Genomic DNA, 18573 nt, shown 5'->3' with positions numbered 1-18573 from the left:
AGCCACAGCGCCACTTCTGGCTTTTTCTGGTTATGTGGTGCTGAGGAATTGAACCTAGGGTTTCAAGCATGCTAGGCAAATACTCTACCTAAGTCACATTCCCAGCCATGGAACAATTTTTGTGGGTAGATTCTACCTTCTCTTTGCCTGGACGATTTCTACTCACTTAAGTTTGGGATTAGAAAATCTCTATTCCAGGAGTCCTGCCCTGAATGAATCCCCTCCTTTGACCTTCAAAGCATCTCACAGAAATCCATTTACAGGGCTCTGATACCATCAATTATTTAGTTGTTCATTTCTTGCACTACTCTATATTTTTCCAATAAGAGGGCCACGTTAATTTCTGTATCTCAAGGGAGAGTACAGTATCTGGAAAAGAGTTAGGTACGCACTCCAAAAAATATGTGTTCAAAAAACCGACGAGACAGTAAAGGACAAATCAATCAACCGTTGCAGGCAAGATAAGCGCAACGCAGTCTCTGGTCATCAGAGGGCGCCCGCGCTGCTGGATTGGTGCGCAGGCGCACCGGGAGGGCGCGGGCGCCACGGCGGCCGAGGGAAGTGAATGGTTTTACCCAGAGGGCCGCGCGGCGCCTTTCTCCGCTGGCACTGGCGCGGCTGCCAGCTCCTCCCTGGCCATGGCGTTCACGTTCGCGGCCTTCTGTTACATGCTGGCGCTGCTGCTCACCGCGGCGCTCATCTTCTTCGCCATCTGGCACGTGAGTAGCGGAGGCCGGGGGAAGGAGGGCGAGGCGTCGGCGCAGCGTTCTAGGGACTCCCGGGCCGCGGTCGGCGCCGCGCGGGGCCCCGGAGGTCGGCGAGCCCGAGGATGTGGCGGGGCGGGGCGGGCCGCAGAGGGTGAGGAGGCCGCGTGCCCTCCGGCCCCTGGGAGGCTGCAGGTCTGTCGGGGAGCCCGCTGCGGGGGTGCGCCGGCCGCGTTCCCGCGCAGGTCGGGCGTGGACGGGCCCTGCTGGACCCGCGCTGGGCCCTCGCGGACCCTCGGCCGCCACGCATCCGGGGACTGGAGGGAGTGCGCACCGTCGCGTCCTTAGCGTAAAGTTGCCCGGATTTTTAAAATTCGATCCCGATGGACGTGGAAGGTTTGCACAAGAGCGTCATGGAGATAAAGTTGTAATAACCCATGTTAGGTGGATTTCCGACTCTTTTTCAGTAGGTGGGGGTGCTTTTCAAGTAGAAGTACCATTTCCCCCCCTTCCAATTCCTGTTTCCCTGGTGAACTTTGGTGCAGGTTGGATCGATGACTTTGCTGGCCGCCTCTCTTGAGTTTACTCCCCCAACATCATACTCTGACCGTGGGAGTTCCCAAGAGGCAGTCAGGCCAAGCCACCTCTGTAGTCAGGGTAGCTGCATGCAGTAAAGGAGTTTTGATTTGATTTTGAAAATTCCCAGAAACCGTAGGTTACTTCTAGAGCAGTTTGATTTCTGTTCTCATCACCTTGGAGATTGAAGCACATCCTTAAAAGCCCTGTGAGAACCAACTCGTGAGTTACCTGGATGGTACGCAAGAGGTTTTAAAAAAAAGGGGTTTTCTGTTTTCTAATGCAAAATTAGAAGTCTAGAGTTCTCTGGAAATCAACGTTCATAAAAAATGCAGCTGCCCTCCCCATACTTCAGTACCTCCTGGAATACTGTCATTTTAGTGATTATGTTCGTTCTGGTGTACATTTTGTCAGATTTGATTATGACCATAACTGATTTCTGTTTCTGCCTTTTTAACATATATTTGTAATGTGAAGGGATTTCATTAAATAATTGTTTCTTTTCCTTTTATTTTAAGTGACAAAATGTCACTCTATAGGCCAAGTTAGCCTCACACTATGTAGCCCAAACTGATTTCCACCTGGTGATACTCCTGCCTCTTCGCAGAATGCTGGGATTACAGGTGTACACCATTGCATACCACTATTATGATTTCTATGAGACTTAGAGATGATTAAATCATTTGCAAAAGAAAGTCTCAAAAGTAGAGTGGTATCACAAATGCCGTCCCTTTGTTGAATTCAGAGTGTTTGTACTTGTTTTAATTTTTTTGTACTTTAAAACTTATCTGCTTGAGGAATAAAGGCTTAGTGTAGGCTGTTCACTGTATCAGAAATAACTGCTGCCTCAAAATGCTTATTAGTAGGAACCAAAAACCTGAAGAGTATCTCAGGCATTTTGGTGGAAGAATAATAAAAAGAGAATGTGGGATGTAGACTAGCTTTACTTAAGCTTCAATGAAATGCAAATGTCTTGTTCTCTTTCTTCTGTAGGTTGGCTTTAAGTCTATTTCTGTTTGGTGGGTGATGCTCTTTCTGGGGTGCTAGAAGATCTTAGAAGAGAGTTGTGGGGTATATTTCTTTTCACATTTTACATCTTAGGTCATATATTTGAAGTAAGGAAAACTTGAATTGCACTTTTAAAAAATGGATAATTTAGTTTCAGCTTTGAAAGGAGTGTGCCTGGATGGAATGGACCATTTTAAGTCATAGAGAATTTTTTGTTTGTTTTATTATTTTGTGCCAGTAGCAGGGCTTGAACTCAGGGTCTTTTCTTTCACTTTGATTTGTTCACTCAAGGTTGAGCCACACCTCCACTTCCAGAATTTTTCAAAATTAGTGGAGGACTTTTGTGCTTAGGGATTTTAGTTTAGAAAGTTATTGCATCTTTTCAGAACCAATTTTATATAAATATGTAATTTTCTATAACTGATAGGACTTTCACAAGGCTCATTGAAAAATTTTAAGTACAAATTCCCCAAATGCTGTTTGCACAGTTATTGTATTGTGCTTTTTATTGGTGATGGTGTTTAACAATCAATTTAGTGCTAACCATACAGTGATATTCTGGGCAAAGCAGAGTTGGGAGCAAAGCTAAAATGCAGAAGTCATTCTTTTAAGGCTTTTAATAAATTTGGAAAGATGGTGAATTCTTTGCTTTGACATCTTAGGGATGTCTGTGTTACTGTTTGCACATTTCAGTGGGAAATTGTGTGAAAGATTTTGTTCAGCTGCACAGTTGCAGAAGGGGTGAAAAACACTAGGTAAGGAGAACCTTCTCAGAGCGTTTTGGAGACTAGCTTCTAACCGGTAGAAACACATTCAGCAACTTACTGAAAAGTCTCTTTGAAGCCACTTGAAAGAAATCATCCAGTCCCAAAAGACAGTTTTAAAGATAAGTTTTATTTTCATTTTGTTGTGTTGGAACTTCTTATAAGCAAGTAGTTGTTGTATTTAGTGCAGTTATGGTCTTGGTCTTAAACCTTTATTACTAAAATACACAGTGAGGGTCACATCTGACTAATTATATATATTTGCCAGTCCTGGGCCTTGGACTCAGGGCCTGAGCACTGTCCCTGGCTTCTTTTTGCTCAAGGCTAGCACTCTGCCACTTGAGCCACAGCACCACTTCTGGCCGTTTTCTATATATGTGGTGTTGGGGAATCGAACCCAGGGCTTCAGGTATATGAGGCACTCTTGCCACTAGGCCATATTCCCAGCCCCTAATAATATTTATGACTAATCAGAAATAATTTTCTTTTAATTATGTATTTATACCATAAGCATTTGTCTGCATTAGAAGTCACTGGCAAAGGAAAATGCATTGGAATGACTTTTTAAATAATTAGTCTAGTGCTTTATTTTCTTTGATTTTTTTTAAAAATCCCCTTTTAATCAACAATATTTTATTTTATTTTTTTTGCCAGTCCTGGGCTTGAACTCAGGGCCTGGGCACTGTCCCTGAGCTTCTTTTGCTCAAGGCTAGCTCTCTACTATCTGAGCTACAGCGCCACTTCCAGCTTTTTCTGTTTATGTGATACTGAGGAATTGAACCCAGGGCTTCATGCGTGCTAGGCAGGCTCTCTACCACTAAGCCACATTTCTAGCCCCGACAAATATTTTTTGAACACTTGGGTTGTGTGTAGTATATACAGTGGAAATCTTTGCTGTTCTGGAGACAACATTTTAATGTTCAATTACTTCTGTTTGGGTAGATTTATTTTATTATAGCACATTGATGAATTTTATGAAACTAAAAATTGAAAACCCATCTCTTTATAAAACTAAAAACGTTAACAGGAAATATTAAAGTTAGAAATATTAGACTCTACTGATCATTGATAAAATTGAGTAACACTATGTCACATTTAAAGATATTCCTTAATCCACCAGGGAAAGGCTGGTTAGGTTCTGCATGCCGGGTGACCTGGAAGCAATGGAAACAGCTCTCCCATAAACCTGCAGTTAATGCAACAGAGTGATGTGCAGTCCTTTTCTATTTACTACATTTTGGTTTGGAAGTTCTGTTGTGAAGACCCTAATGTCAAAACCATATTCTTCTAGAGCATGGACAAAAACATCCTTAGAAAATATGTGGGACACAAATGGGAATAAACTGAGCTAAGTTTACTCTATATCGGAGCCTAGGGCATATGGAGATCATTAAAAGTGGTCCTCCTCCCTGAGGACCACTGGAGTAGACAGACTTGTACATAAATATTGTAGTCCAGTGTGGAAGTGTAGTCCACTCTGTTGGCAGTGTTATAAGCACAGAGATGTAGAAAAAGATGCATTCCTCTTTGTTTCCATAGGAGTGAAAAACACGGGAGTCAGCATAGGAAGAAGAGGGGCTTTAGGATACGGAGAGAGTTGGATCAGTGTGGTATAGGTATGGGAAGGCTCATTTCAAGTTGAGAAAATAACTTGAACAGAGGTATTGAAGACATTGATAATGGAAAACTTACTGCAGTAATATCAGATCATTGTAGTAATGACATAAAAGTATGCTCAGTTCTTTAAACCGATTTTTGCTGCTTTTTCTGTTTTTAATATATTTGAGTTTCCTGTAAATTGGTACTTGTAAGCTAGAGCACTTTTACTTTATTCAGTTTGACACTGGGACAAATTTGTTGCTGTTTTTAATTAAGGTGAATGGTACTAACTGTGTTACTTTTATTTTAGATTATAGCATTTGATGAACTGAAGACTGATTACAAGAATCCTATAGACCAGTGTAATACCCTGAATCCTGTAAGTTACAATATAGGATTTACCTTTAGACTTTAACACATATTTGATTTTAATTTGAAATGGCCACTACTCCCAGTAGCATGATATATCAATGTTTTGAAGTAGGCAGAATAAAAAGAATATTTTTCCTCTCATGCTTGACTATTCTGACTATTATTAATCTACTGATGATCTTGTCAGCTGTCATACTAACATTCTTCCAATCTGCTTTTTACATTGTCGGGCCAAAGACAGTTGAAAAGGTCAAAAAGATTAAAAGAGTCAAAATTGCACTAAAGGTGTGTACTGCATTTTAGTTCAATGTTTTAATGCTTCGTTCATTTCATGGGGAGGGTTAAGGCATTTGTATTTGTACTGTTCTGTTCAGTCTGCTCGCTCATGCTTGTTGAGGTTTATTATTTCATTAAACTTCATATTTTTTGCAATTGTTTGCTTGCTGACCCAGTCAAGTAGGGAAAGCTGTTAAATGCTTATGCATTTTTCAAAATGTTATAGCCATAGGCACATTCCTTTTAAGTTATTTGGTGAAAACAAAATGACTTTCATAGATGGTGAGATAGTACTTTGGGAGCTGGTTACAGAGAGAATCATGAGGCAGTTTGCAAATAGAATCTATAGTATAAACTCACTGCTATATCTAGTATTATCTGGCTATGTGTGTTCTGGAAGAAATTAGTTCAGTCTTTCAGCTAATGTTTATCAGAATCTTAGGTAGATAGATATGTTCTTGGGCTGTCAAATAGTGCTTACAGTAATGCAGTTATTTGTAGACAGCAGTTTGTAAGAAAGTAGTGAGTATACACCATAATCAGTCTTTAAACATTATTTAACAAGGGAGAAAATTTGTGTAGTTATGTAATGCACTCACATGCTAGTGAATCTTGCTTTGTAAAGCACTTACATCATTGTTTCCTTAAATGTGAAGAATGATGGAATAGATCCTAGTTTGTGCTTGGGGAATTGTTAAAGTAAGATAATATAAATACAATTAAAAGTTTTAATTTGCTAGCTTTTCCCTGCTCTTAGGAAGCAAAACATGAGAAGTTAGATCTGTCTTCTGGTTAGAAAGTTGTAAGTGTAAAACTTAAAATTGTAAAAACATCTTTAGTAATTCACACTTTTACTAAGGAATCAAGAAGATGACATTTCTCCTCATGCTTATTAATAGAATTCTGTGTTTTTTGACTTTTCATTATTTCAAATAACCAAATGCTGATGAGAGTAATAACTGAAATTAGATGAGCACTTTCCAGGTGCCAATCTGGCCTATAAAGCACTTTTCCTGGATCTATTCCGTTACTTCTTATGGTAGTCCTATGAGGTAGGTATACTATTATTCTCTTGGATGCATCAGGTAATTGAGTTACTTTGTGAGGCTGAAGCACTTTGTTCAAAGTTAGAGACCAGAATTTTAACCTAGCCAGCCTGATTTTTGAAGCTTAAGTTCCTGTGTTTTACTTATTTACGGTAAGTTTTAAAAGATATCATTTTCATTTTAATGTAGTGATTTTTGGCCTTTCTTAAAGGAAAGATACTGTCACCAAGGAAAGACATGTGCTTAGGACATCTTGATGCTACAGTAGGCTGGAAGGAGGGTTTTTATAGTAGTACAGGTTGCATTTTTTGATAGGGTGCCAAGAATTGGCTGAACAGCAGTGCATCTGACAGTTTTCCCTATAGAAATTTGTTTTGACAGTTCTGCCAAAGTATGGGGGAAGACAAATATTTTTTTTAATGTGAACTATAACAAGATTATTATTTTGCATGTATAAGTACTATCATTCCTGCCATATTTGCATGAGGTGTTTTTATTTTTTGGATACTAGTATGTGAACTTTGGTTCGTTTTTATTTTTGTACTTATGGTGAAATTTCATCAATGAAGAAACTTGAAACGACTGACTTTTTATGAGAGGTAGATTGAGTATTTCTGGACTGAATTTTTTTGAGGAGGAGGGAGGGAGTGTGAGTGAAATTTGTTTCTATTAGAACTGGAAGAGTTGAAGGCTATCTTGAACACTGCTGAATACTGTTATTAAAGAATATTGGGTAAGAGGTCATGTTGATTTCGGAATCATCTCTCCACATCTCATTCTGCAAGTGTAGAATGAAACCTTGCAAGATAATTTGTAGAAGGCTGAAATAAGCCTGTCGATTTTAAAGAGATAATTTCTAATTTAAACTAATATTGCAAAAGCTATTTCTTTCTTTATTTATTTTTGGTGCCTGGACTGAGACTTAACACAGGACCTAGGGAGTGTCTCTTAGCTTTTTGTTCAAGGCTGGCCATCTCACTTGAGCCACAGTTCCACTTGAGGCTTTTGGTGGTTAAATGAAGGTGAGTCTCATGGACTTCGCTGCTTGGACTGGCTTTAAACCAGGATCCCATGATCTCAGCCTCCTGAGTAGCTAGAATTATAGACATGAGCCATTGGCACCTGAATACAAAAGCAATTCTAGTTAAATGCTAATGTATATTTTTCTTGGTGTGTTCTTGTTGTAATCACTGAGTTTCAAAGATGTCCTGTGGACATTTTCTTGTTGAGAGAACTCTGATCTTAAGTAGGTTCTGGCTTAAATGTTCATTTACTTACAAGCTGGCGTACCCAATTCAGAATTCTATCTTTGTTATTCATTTTATTTGTAGAAAATAGTGGGTTTGTAGCATTGATTACTCTTTAGTTTTTACTAGGATTTAATTTAAAATAATATTCATTAAAAAGTTGAGTCTAGGGTTAGGGGTATAGTGTGGTAGTAGAGTGTTTGCTTGCTTTGCTTGTTCTGGATTCTGTTTCCAAGGTAGGAAAAAAATTTCACTCCATAGTTTTCAATTTGAAAAGATAATTCAGAAGAAGAAAATTGTGCTCCAATTACTTCCACAGCTGTGAATTCCTTTGAGGAAAGATCTGATAATATTGATTTTTAACTTCTTATAAAGTCATTTGAGAAATTGCTTTGCAGCTCTGATTGGAGGGTTTTGGGCTAGATCTGTAATGAAAGGTTTTAATGTTTTTTTAATTTATTTTGTCAGTTGTGGGGCTTGAACTCAGGGCCTGGGCCCTGTCCCTGAGCTCTTTTTGCTTAAGTCTAGCATCCTACCACTTGAGCCACAGCGCCACTTCCAGTTTTCTGGTTGTTGATTGGAGATAAGAATCTCAGACTTTGTTGCCAGGGTTAGCTTTGAACCTTGATCCTTAAATCTCAGCCTCATGAGTAGCTAGGATTACAGGTGTGACCTACCAGTGCTCAGCTTGATGTTTTATTTAATGAAATTGTTAGGCTGAAATCTTTAGGAGGAAGATGATTTTAAAACTTACTAAGTCATCTTCATTTTGTAGAATACATTTTGCTTAAGTTTTCCTTACTTCCTGGTACTTAATATCAAAAAGCTTTTCCTTTAGAGTTCTACTGGTCTTTTGTTGGCATTTCACTGACAAGCAGGTGTAAAAGAGTGGAAAGACCATGTGAGAATGAGAACTCAGGAACCTGGGAAATTCTTATTTCATATTAAGAACTCAGTCTTTTCCCTCCTACATTGCAGAAAGCACATCATTTACATCTGTGTATTATTCCTCCAATTGTGCTGATATTCTTGGCTGGTTGGCTTTCCATTGAAAAGTTACTATTGTGATAATGTGATGTGATTTGCTAAATATTGTATCCATGTAGCCTTCCTGGTTTTTGTTAAAGGCTTAAAGACATAAGTGTATACACTTCTAAACAGGAGTTTTTGTGTTTTTTTCTTTTACCATGTTGCATGCGATAAAGTATGTCATTGCTATTGTGTTGTTATCATTGTTGGATGGTGTAAATAAAATGTATTCTAACCAATTAGCAAGGAACTGGATAATCTTGGTGGTAACTTTGTATAATTTAAATTATTGCTTTAAGAGTTTGAGTTTTCAATTTTAAGTCATCTCTTTTTTTAGTGCAAGCTCCAGCCTTTCTATTCAATGTGCTTGTAATACTGTTTTTGGTAAAAAGCCAAGTATGAAAGTAAAGCATTATAGCATCTTTCATTTCTAAGAAGACAGTAATTTTTACATACGGTAACTTCCAGGCTAGCAGCTGACTTTCCTGCTAAGACTTACCAGTAATAGTTTTGTACTTTTCTTCCAGCTTGTGCTTCCAGAGTACCTCATCCATGCTTTCTTCTGTGTCATGTTTCTTTGTGCAGCAGAGTGGCTTACACTGGGTCTCAATATGCCCCTTTTGGCCTATCATATTTGGAGGTAATATTGATAAATGTTTTAAACATTTTTTCATAATTTTAGTTTTACTGTTTTAACAGGGTTATCTTATGGTACTCACCTAAATGAAAATTGAAAATTTGTTAGCATTTACTTTTAAAAACTCAGGAGATGAACAAATAACTTTCAGTAAACTCTTCTGAAGCTTCTTTATTTCTTAAAGAGAATTTTAAAAAAAAAGATACATCATTCACAATAACATGTAGAAATCTAAATTATACAACATAATGGATTTTTATATATGTATATACTTGTAATCACCATACAGGTCAAGAGAGCATTTCATCCTCTAAAAATTTCTTTTGTGCCTCATCTCAAATACTCCAAGACCACTGGCCTGGGTGCTGTCTCTGAGGTTTGTTGTACCACTTGAGCCACAGCTCTGCTTGTGGCTTTTTTTTTAGGTTAATTAGAGATAAGAGTCTCATGGACTTTCAAGCTGTGATCCTCAGATCTCAGCCTCCTGAGTAGGATTACAGGCATGACAGTATTAAAAACACTTTTTTCTTTTGGCTGAGGTGGGGGAGCAATACTGCGGTTTTGAACTCAGAACTTTGTACTTGTTAGGCTGGTATAAAACCACTGAGCCATGCTTCTAGCTCTGTTTATCATTGGTCATTTTAGAAGGTCTTTTTTCTCACCTGGATGTGCCTGAGTTATGAAATGCCTATAGGCTTCCTATGATTGCTGGGATTATAGGTGGACAGATGTGACTAGGTTTGCCTTCCTTTGAAACAGAATCGTACGAAAATCTCTGCCTTGGCCTTCACTACCATCTTCCCAGTCTCAGTTTCTCATGTAGTTTGGCATGACAGATGTACGGCACTTTACCCATGTCATAGTTGAGAAGTGGTTTCCAGGCCAAGGATGGAATTGAACAAAGAGGGATCCTCACATTCTCAGCCTCCCAAGTAGCTAGTATTGCAGGTGTGAGCCACTGGCACTCTATAAATTTAGGTATTTTACAGAAGACAAAAACATGGTTTATAATTTCAAAGTGAGATAAGCCCTGAGCACAGTTGAGTTTTTGTTTTAAATAGGCATGTCAAAATCCCATCACCCTCAATTTAGGAAATGTGTTATAAAAGCATATTTTAGGAGTAAAGTGGCATAATTTTTATCTCTATCTGAAATGATTCAGAAAGAAAAGGACTCACGGTTAGAAACTAAATGAGAAAGGGAAAGAAAACAGTGTGGCAAATGTAAACATTCCGACTTTCTCCGTGAAGAGTCCTTATAGCTTTCTGGACTAAAATTATATTGAGATAAAAAGTTAAAGACCTTATTCCTTCCTTTTCTTTCCCTGTCCCCTCTCCCTTCCCTATCACTTTTTCTTTCTCTCTCTCCCCTCCTTTTGCCAGTTCTGGGGCTTGAACTCTGGGCCTGGGCACTGCCCTTAGCTTTTGTGCTCAAGGCTAGCACTCAACCACTCGAGCCATAGCTCCACTTCCAGCCTATTGGTGATTAATTGGAGATGAGAGTCTCATTGGCTTTTCTGCTTGGGCTGGTTTTGAACCACAACCCTCAGTTCTCAGCCTCCTGAGTAGCTAGGGTTACAGTAGGTAGATTATGTGTGCCACATGGTGCCTGGCCTAATTTCTTTCTTAGTTATTGTTTTTCTTGGACTTCAGAAAACACAGGAACCAGATGTGATGTGTAGCTATCTTTTTTGAGGGCTTCAGGCTTTTAAATTAATAGGATAAAAGGAATTTTACCTGTAAATAAAAGTATGGGTGAGGGCTGGGGATATAGCCTAGTGGCAAGAGTGCCTGCCTCGGATACACGAGGCCCTAGGTTCGATTCCCCAGCACCACATATACAGAAAACGGCCAGAAGTGGCGCTGTGGCTCAAGTGGCGGAGTGCTAGCCTTGAGCGGGAAGAAGCCAGGGACAGTGCTCAGGCCCTGAGTCCAAGGCCAGGACTGGCCAAAAAAAAAAAAAAAAAAAGTATGGGTGAATGAGTATGAATAGTTTATTTGCATATATGAAATAGAACAATGAAGCTTGTTAAAATTGTTTTAAGAAGGGGCTGGGACTATGGCCTAGTGGCAAGAGTGCTTGCCTCCTACACATGAAGCTCTCGGTTCCATTCCCCAGCACCACATATATGGAAAACGGCCAGAAGGGGCGCTGTGGCTCAGGTGGCAGAGTGCTAGCCTTGAGTGGGAAGAAGCCAGGGACAGTGCTCAGGCCCTGAGTCCAAGGCCCAGGACTGGCAAAAAAAAAAAAAAAAAATGTTTTAACAAAGGGAGAGAAGAGAGTGACAGAGGAGATGAGGTTGATTGGAATACACTTATACACGTGGAAATGTCACAGTACTCTCCCCCACCCTCTTGTAGCACTAATAGAAGTTTGAATCATCTCTCATTGTAACAAACACTTGAGAAGGAAAACCCTCTTTGGCCTGAAGGTTTGCTGTACTCTGGAGTAGCTAACGGGCTGTGTTTGTTCCAGGTATATGAGTAGACCAGTGATGAGTGGACCAGGACTTTATGACCCTACAACCATCATGAATGCAGATATTCTAGCATACTGTCAGAAAGAAGGATGGTGCAAATTAGCTTTCTACCTTCTAGCGTTTTTTTACTACCTATATGGGTAAGTTCAAAAATAAAGCAAAAATTTGCTTTTACTTTGCTTCCTGAGATATTAGGCCTCACGGTCTTAACACTTTGAAGTCTACCAGAAGAATTACTCAGTGTCTTGAGTTGAGGTAACTAGGAATGGCACTGTACATTCAGGCATGCAGTCAGAGGCAGAAAGTTTGGGTGTAGGGGACGTTACTTCCTGAGTTGGCAGACCCACTCAGTTGTTCTCCATGGCAGCGATAGTATTAAGGCTGCGTGAGTTTGCAAAACATGTCCAAAGATTGTATTTAAATTTTTTCCTTATTGTGCTTTGTAAGCTGTATGCACTGCCTTTTCTGGTTTGCTTGTTCTGAATGGGATATATGGAGAAAAAGAAAAGAAGTGGTTGGTGCTATAGGTACAGTTATGGATCTTTCCCCTTTAGTACTGATGGACTCCTTTCATTGTTCTAGGTTGGGTTTTTTTAGATTTGGTGTTGGTGACGTTCTTTACTATGTGCCTGTTGTATAGCTTGCAGAACATTTACCCCTCATCTCCTCTACCCCTGGTGGTGCCAATTATCTCTGGTGTTGTTAGATGGCCCTGTAGAGCAAAAGTTCTGTTCTTGAGAACCACTGGTGTAGATGCCTACTAAACACAGTCAAATAAAAGGACATTTGTTGAGTGTGAAGTTAGAATTTTGCCAGTTTTTTTTCTCATTTTAAAATATTTAAAAAGCTGTATAAAATGGAATTATTGAAATAATTTAACTTCTATTGTTAAAATTCTTTATTTTTACTTTTTTTTTTTTTTGCCAGTCCTGGACCTTGGACTCAGGGCCTGAGCACTGTCCCTGGCTTCTTTTTGCTCAAGGCTAGCACTCTACCACTTGAGCCACAGCGCCACTTCTGGCTGTTTTCTATATATGTGGTGCTGGGGAATGGAACCCAGGGCTTCATGTATATGAGGCAAGCACTCTTGCCACTAGGCCATATTCCCAGCCCCCTATTGTTAAAATTCTTTTAGAGGGTATAAGTGAAATGAGTCGAGTATACCTATAAATATGATTCATATGAAATTAAGGTGGTAAATAGGTTCTGAATGCTGAAATTCCATGTATCATTCTAATTCCTGCTTGCTTCTACTTTGGAAGTTTTTAAAAACAAATACCTTGAATAATGCTGGCATATAATAGATAGTTTAAAAATATTAGGAGAAAAAGGGTGAATGAATGATAAAAGTTGGAAGTGTGCAGTTGTGGGGAGATGTTTATGAGGGCATAGTAAAACTGAGACATTTGTTGTTACAAGGTTTTCTGTTTCCATTTAGAGATATGGGCATGCTTTCTGAGGGAAAACCCCATGCCTTTCCCAAACCACTATTTTTTTTTTTGGCCAGTCCTGGGGCTTGGACTCAGGGCCTGAGCACTGTCCCTGGGTTCTTCTTGCTCAAGGCTAGCACTCTGCCACGTGAGCCACAGCGCCACTGGCCATTTTCTGTATATGTGGTGCTGGGGAATCAAACCTAGGGCCTCATGTATACGAGGCAAGCACTCTAGCCACTAGGCCATATCCCCAGCCCTCCCACACCACTATTGATGTGTGGTTTCCTTTAGTGTTTGTAGGCCTATATCAAATGTGGCTATTTTTTCCTTTTTGTTTTTTGGTTTGTAGATTTTTTAACCTGTTCTTGAATTGGAAAGGTTCTAAGCAGTAGCTGCTAATGAAACCATTCTTCAATTGATCATTCCTTCTAAGAAATGGGAATCACAACAGTACCTAACTGTTTTCTAGAGCTGTCTGCTGGGAGGAATAAGCACGGTAATATATGTATATATATTACATATTATACATATATACACACACATATGAAGGGCCTAAGGGCTTGGCACAAAGTGAGCTCTCCATAGAAGTTCTCTCTATTATTAGATGCAGCTCCAGAGAGTGGTGTTTTAGAGTGCTTCTCTAAACTCTGATCCCCATTAAGCTTTCAGCTGTGCTGTTCTGCTTGCTAAAATTGGAAAGGAAATAAGGAGACAACTTCAGCACATGCACTAAGCCAAGTCCTGGGTTGGGCAAAAGTCCATAAATGCAAGTTTAAAGTCACACTGTGAATTTGTCACTAGTTTTTCTCATTTTCGTTGATGTTAAATATGATTCTTCATACTAGTTTGCCATGTTCAGCAAGCCCAATTTTGTGCTCTTTGTTTATATAATTAGGAATGTTCAATTAACAGCTTTTTTTTTTTTTCAGCATGATCTATGTTTTGGTGAGCTCTTAGAACAACACACAGAAGAAATGGTCCAGTTAAGTGCATGCAAAAAGCCACCAGATGAAGGGATTCTATCCAGCAAGATCCTGTCTCCAAGAGTAGCCTATGGAAATGATGTTTCTTTAAAAAATGACTCCTTATTTTTTAAATGTTTCCACATTTTTTGCTTGTGGAAAGACTGTTTTCATATGTTAAACTTGGATAAAGAATTTAAATGGAATTACGTATAAATTAATATAAAATGATTACCTCTGGTATTGACAGGTTTGAACTTGCACTCCTTAAGGAACAGCCATAATCCTCCAAATGATTGCATTTATTAAGGATGGTCCTTGGCCCATGGAATCTTTCGTGTATAGGAACTTGTAAGGCTCATTTGGTTTTATTGAAATGCCATCTAATACTAAATTAGCTGTAGATATCAGGTGCTTCTGATGAGCTGAAAATGTGTATCTGACTTGTGGAAAACTATACAGCTTTCCTCACTTATTGTGTAGATGATTATATATGGATACATTTACAAAAATAAGAAGAATGGGATTTTTTCCCTTTGACTTGAATATTATCCCTATATATTGCATGAATCAGAGATTTCCATCAGAGTACTATACTTGCTTTAATTCTTAAGCATAAGCGAACATGATATAGAAATACATACTGAATTACTTGTGAAGAATGCATTTAAAGCTATTTTAAATGTGTTTTATTTGTAAGATATTACTTGTTAAGAAATGGTTATATTATGCTTACTGTTCTAAACTGGTGGTAAAGGTATTCTTAAGAATTTGCAAGTACTTTAGGTTTTCAAGTGAATGAGAGAATTGTATAGCCATCTTGCTGTTCCTTTAGTGCAATACAATAAAACACTCAGAAATTAAGGTTCATTTTCATTTCATTGTTTCAAAGATTACACACAGGTATTTCTCACTTGCTCATCCAATAATAAAAGACATATTACTGTCCTTTTAAAAGGTAGGCTATTATAATTTTTTAAAAAAATACCGATAGGACCTGAAATGGCCAACTACAATCTGTGTTCCCACATGAGAAGAAATTTTATTGTTGATGGTACAGCAGCATTTCTCCTACAAATATCAAAAGTGATTTAAAATGTTACTTTTTGGTTAAGGCAAAGTGACTTGTAATTTGAGTTTTTGCTGTTGCTTATGAGGCAGTCAAATTGTGGCATGCATGGTATATAAGCATTTCCGTACATTATGTAGGATGAGGAGTTCAAGGCAACTGAAAACATAACTGGCTCAGATGTCTCTTTAACAAAGGATCTAAGAAAAACAAACTAAATTCACCTAGTGGTCAGGGAGTTTATAGATGTGTTTGTAGGGGTCTTGCTCTAAGAACTTCTTGTATTACTTGTTATTTTATTCCCTACTAATGAAAAAATGCTTTGAAATGATGCTTCAGTACCTTAGGGAGAAGAGATGTTACTGTCTGGGGATTGGAGAAGTGGGATTAATACACTCAAGAAGAAATTATAGAACCCAAGGAGGAGGAGGAGGAGTAGTTAAAAGCATTTCACAAGGAAGGCCTGTAATTTATAGTCTAGAAATACCTAGAGGGAATTGACTTATTCAGATTAGACACTAAATTATTATTTTTTTGCCAGTCCTGGGCCTTGGACTCAGGGCCTGAGCACCATCCCTGGCTTCTTTTTGCTCAAGGCTAGCACTCTACCACTTGAGCCACAGCGCCACTTCTGGCCGTTTTCTATATATGTGATGCTGGGGAATCAAACCAAGGGCTTCATGTATATGAGGCAAGCACTCTTGCCGCTAGGCCATATTCCTAGCCCTCACACTAAATTATATATGGAACATTTGCTAGGCAGTCACTTTCTGTCCAACTAACTATATCAGCTTCTACTCTAATTTTCTTTTCCCGTTCACGAGTACTGTTGATCATGACAGACCTGGTCACGTCTACAGTCTAGATTGATTTCCTAGGACTGTTGTTTTTGTATTCCTGTTCTTTCGTAAAAGTCACACTTAATGATTTTCAACAATCATCTTACTAATCTATTCTAGAATTTTCTCCAGGATTAATGCCAAGTTTATGGGTTGGAAGCCACATTCTCATGCTTCCAAAGTTATGTAGTCCTTAGCTAATTCCTCCCAGATTGACAGTGAGGTTCCCCCATTTCACTGGTAGGTTATTAGTTCTTAGGTATGTCATTAGATTGAGTAGTTAAATAAGCTCATTCCTACTCATTTTTTCCTTTTCAGGGTTTTGTGAAATTAGGTTACCAAAAAAAAAGCAGAAGCAAGTACTTATATCTGACAATATCCCATTAGTTCTTTAACCTGTTCCTGTTCCTACATTAATTTAACCTGTTCCTACATTAATATATTTGGGATGGCTCTAGTATTTTATTACTTCTGGATGTTGAGCTGAGACATAGTTGGCCTGGTTAGCCATAGCCAACTTTTTAAGTTTATGTCACATACTCACATTGTGCAATGGATAGCTGCTTATTTAAGCACACTTTATTTTTTTTCCCTTTCTACTATACTTCTGATATTATGTACTGCATTTTATCTACCAGTTCTCTAGCTCTCAAAAACCATTTTCCCCATTTTATGCTACTTCATTTCATCTAGTAAACTGTAGTTCTGTCTGTACCAAAAATGATTGCTATGGATTATTACAGATTCTCCTGAATTAAAATCTTAGATAATGCCTATTAGTAGTTATTCTGTTGGGTAACATTGTATCATGGCAGTGGGCCCCTTGAGTACCTGAGAGATGTAGGGGTGGGAACTATTAAATACCTATTTCTAAAATGACATCCAATGGGTTTCACAATGGTTAACAGATGTTCCTTACTCGGGGTAGGGAGAGTTCAGTCTTGGACTACAGACAAACTGCTAATTTGTTTGAAATTTGAATTATTTTTCATGGGAAGGAGAAATAATAGATGACCAGATAATCTTTGACTTATGTATTAGTAAGCAAAGCTTCAAGTACATTTGAAACAGCCAAGCCCATCAGTCAGGTTCTAATGCCTGGGGATGATAAGATGTATATCTGTCACACAGCTCTCTGTATTCCTCAAGTTTATATATTTTGAAGGTATGTCTAATGCATAAATAAAACTGCTTTGAGGCTGGCAAAGGCTCATGGTATGGTTCAAGTGTTAAGAGCAGGCCCCGAGTTCTATCCTTCCCCGTCCCCCTAAAAAGGCTGGCAAAATGTTTTCCTTGATATAACATTTCTCCAATTATGTGTTCATGGAGTACTTTTGCCATGGAGCAACTGATGGTTTTTGTGTATCTCTTCTCTTCTGGGGTCAACTTTTTTTTTTTTTAATTTTTTTTCCCGCCCCCCACCCCCGGCCCCCACGGCGGCCCAGCCGCAGCTAGGGGTCAACTTTTGAGTTGTGAATATATCATAATACTATAATGATCTGTATAAAAAGTACACATCCAATTATTTGTCACTTAGTATCCACAAACACACATCTCTCAATCAGTTGTGTAACTTGGTCAGAAATTTTGTTGACAAAAGTATTTTAAAACAAGACTCATTTTAGAGGGAATGGAAAAATAACAATCCCGTGACTAGTATTTGAAACTACTACATTAGTCTCAAATAATTTTAAGCTCTCTTGCTCAAACCAATCACTGATCTGCAGTCAGACTAGCAGCTATTGTGTCTGCCTTGAGTACTGTAGCTTATAAGAACCTAGAGTGAGGCCAAGGGGAAAAGTGTGGCTCTGTTTCTGGATATATTGACTAGTTTTCTTTAAACAATTTTATGTTGACTAAAGTTCAGAGTTCTAAAGCTAAGTGTCTAAAAGGAGTAAGTGCTGCTTGCTCAGTTTGCTTTGGGAAATAGTACCAACCATGTAGGGTGCTTAGTCTGGAGGTCAGCAAGTGTTTTGTCCTGAATCAGTCTTAGTGCACATTGACCTAGCATCTTGACACACAAGGAATGACTTGCATCTTGTATGCCCCTTTTGTGTTGTACAATTAGTTTTTGAAATATTTCAGTTGCTTTGGTTGTCATGTTTATGTATTCTGGAGAAGAAAAAAATGAACTAATGGCTAAGTAAACCCTAATACTGCTAAGAGAAACATTCAGTGCAGTTTGCTATCTTTGCCCATGGTTTGTTAAAATCTAAGCTTGATGGTGCTGTTCAACTGTCCAAAGAAAATGCACTTAAGTAGTCTTATCTTATTTCTTAGAGCTTGCTTATTTTGCTTTTGTATATTTAATAAAAGTAATCTCAAGTACTTCCTTGTGTAGTTTATGATAATGGTTCAATCAGTGTGTTAATTTCAACTGCAGCTAACTGGTTTGTGTATGACCAAGACTAGATTTTCTTTCTGCCTGCTCCAACTTTGCTGTTTTTGGAGATGTCACATAGGTAAGCAGAGGAAATGCTTTTCATAGAATGTTGTAATTACATGTTATTAGATATAGGGTAACACCCTAGTT

General features: G+C 38.6%; 1 protein-coding gene across 1 annotated transcript; it reads left to right on the top strand.

The window, feature by feature from the left end:
* The first annotated feature begins 560 nt into the window (after positions 1–560).
* On the top strand, positions 561–15106 carry Cnih1 (cornichon family AMPA receptor auxiliary protein 1). The gene is made up of 5 exons (XM_048361948.1): positions 561–719; positions 4962–5030; positions 9149–9261; positions 11734–11877; positions 14100–15106. Exons 1-5 carry the CDS (start codon positions 639–641, stop codon positions 14125–14127), a joined length of 435 nt encoding a protein of 144 aa, XP_048217905.1. The 5' UTR covers positions 561–638; the 3' UTR covers positions 14128–15106.
* Positions 15107–18573: the final 3467 nt, after the last annotated feature.

This window comes from Perognathus longimembris, chromosome 14 (assembly GCF_023159225.1).
Source record: "Perognathus longimembris pacificus isolate PPM17 chromosome 14, ASM2315922v1, whole genome shotgun sequence".
Taxonomy (NCBI): domain Eukaryota; kingdom Metazoa; phylum Chordata; class Mammalia; order Rodentia; family Heteromyidae; genus Perognathus; species Perognathus longimembris.
This window is presented reverse-complemented; position numbering and strand designations above follow the sequence as displayed.

What these genes read in the sequence shown, in the direction of transcription:
- Cnih1 (XM_048361948.1), top strand. Translation starts at nt 639, where the DNA reads ATGGCGTTCACGTTCGCGGCCTTCTGTTACATGCTGGCGCTGCTGCTC. An exon ending in TCTTCTTCGCCATCTGGCAC is followed by an intron (nt 720 to 4,961) that starts GTGAGTAGCGGA and finishes CTTTTATTTTAG; the next exon opens with ATTATAGCATTTGATGAACT. An exon ending in TTTTTTTACTACCTATATGG is followed by an intron (nt 11,878 to 14,099) that starts GTAAGTTCAAAA and finishes TTTTTTTTTCAG; the next exon opens with CATGATCTATGTTTTGGTGA.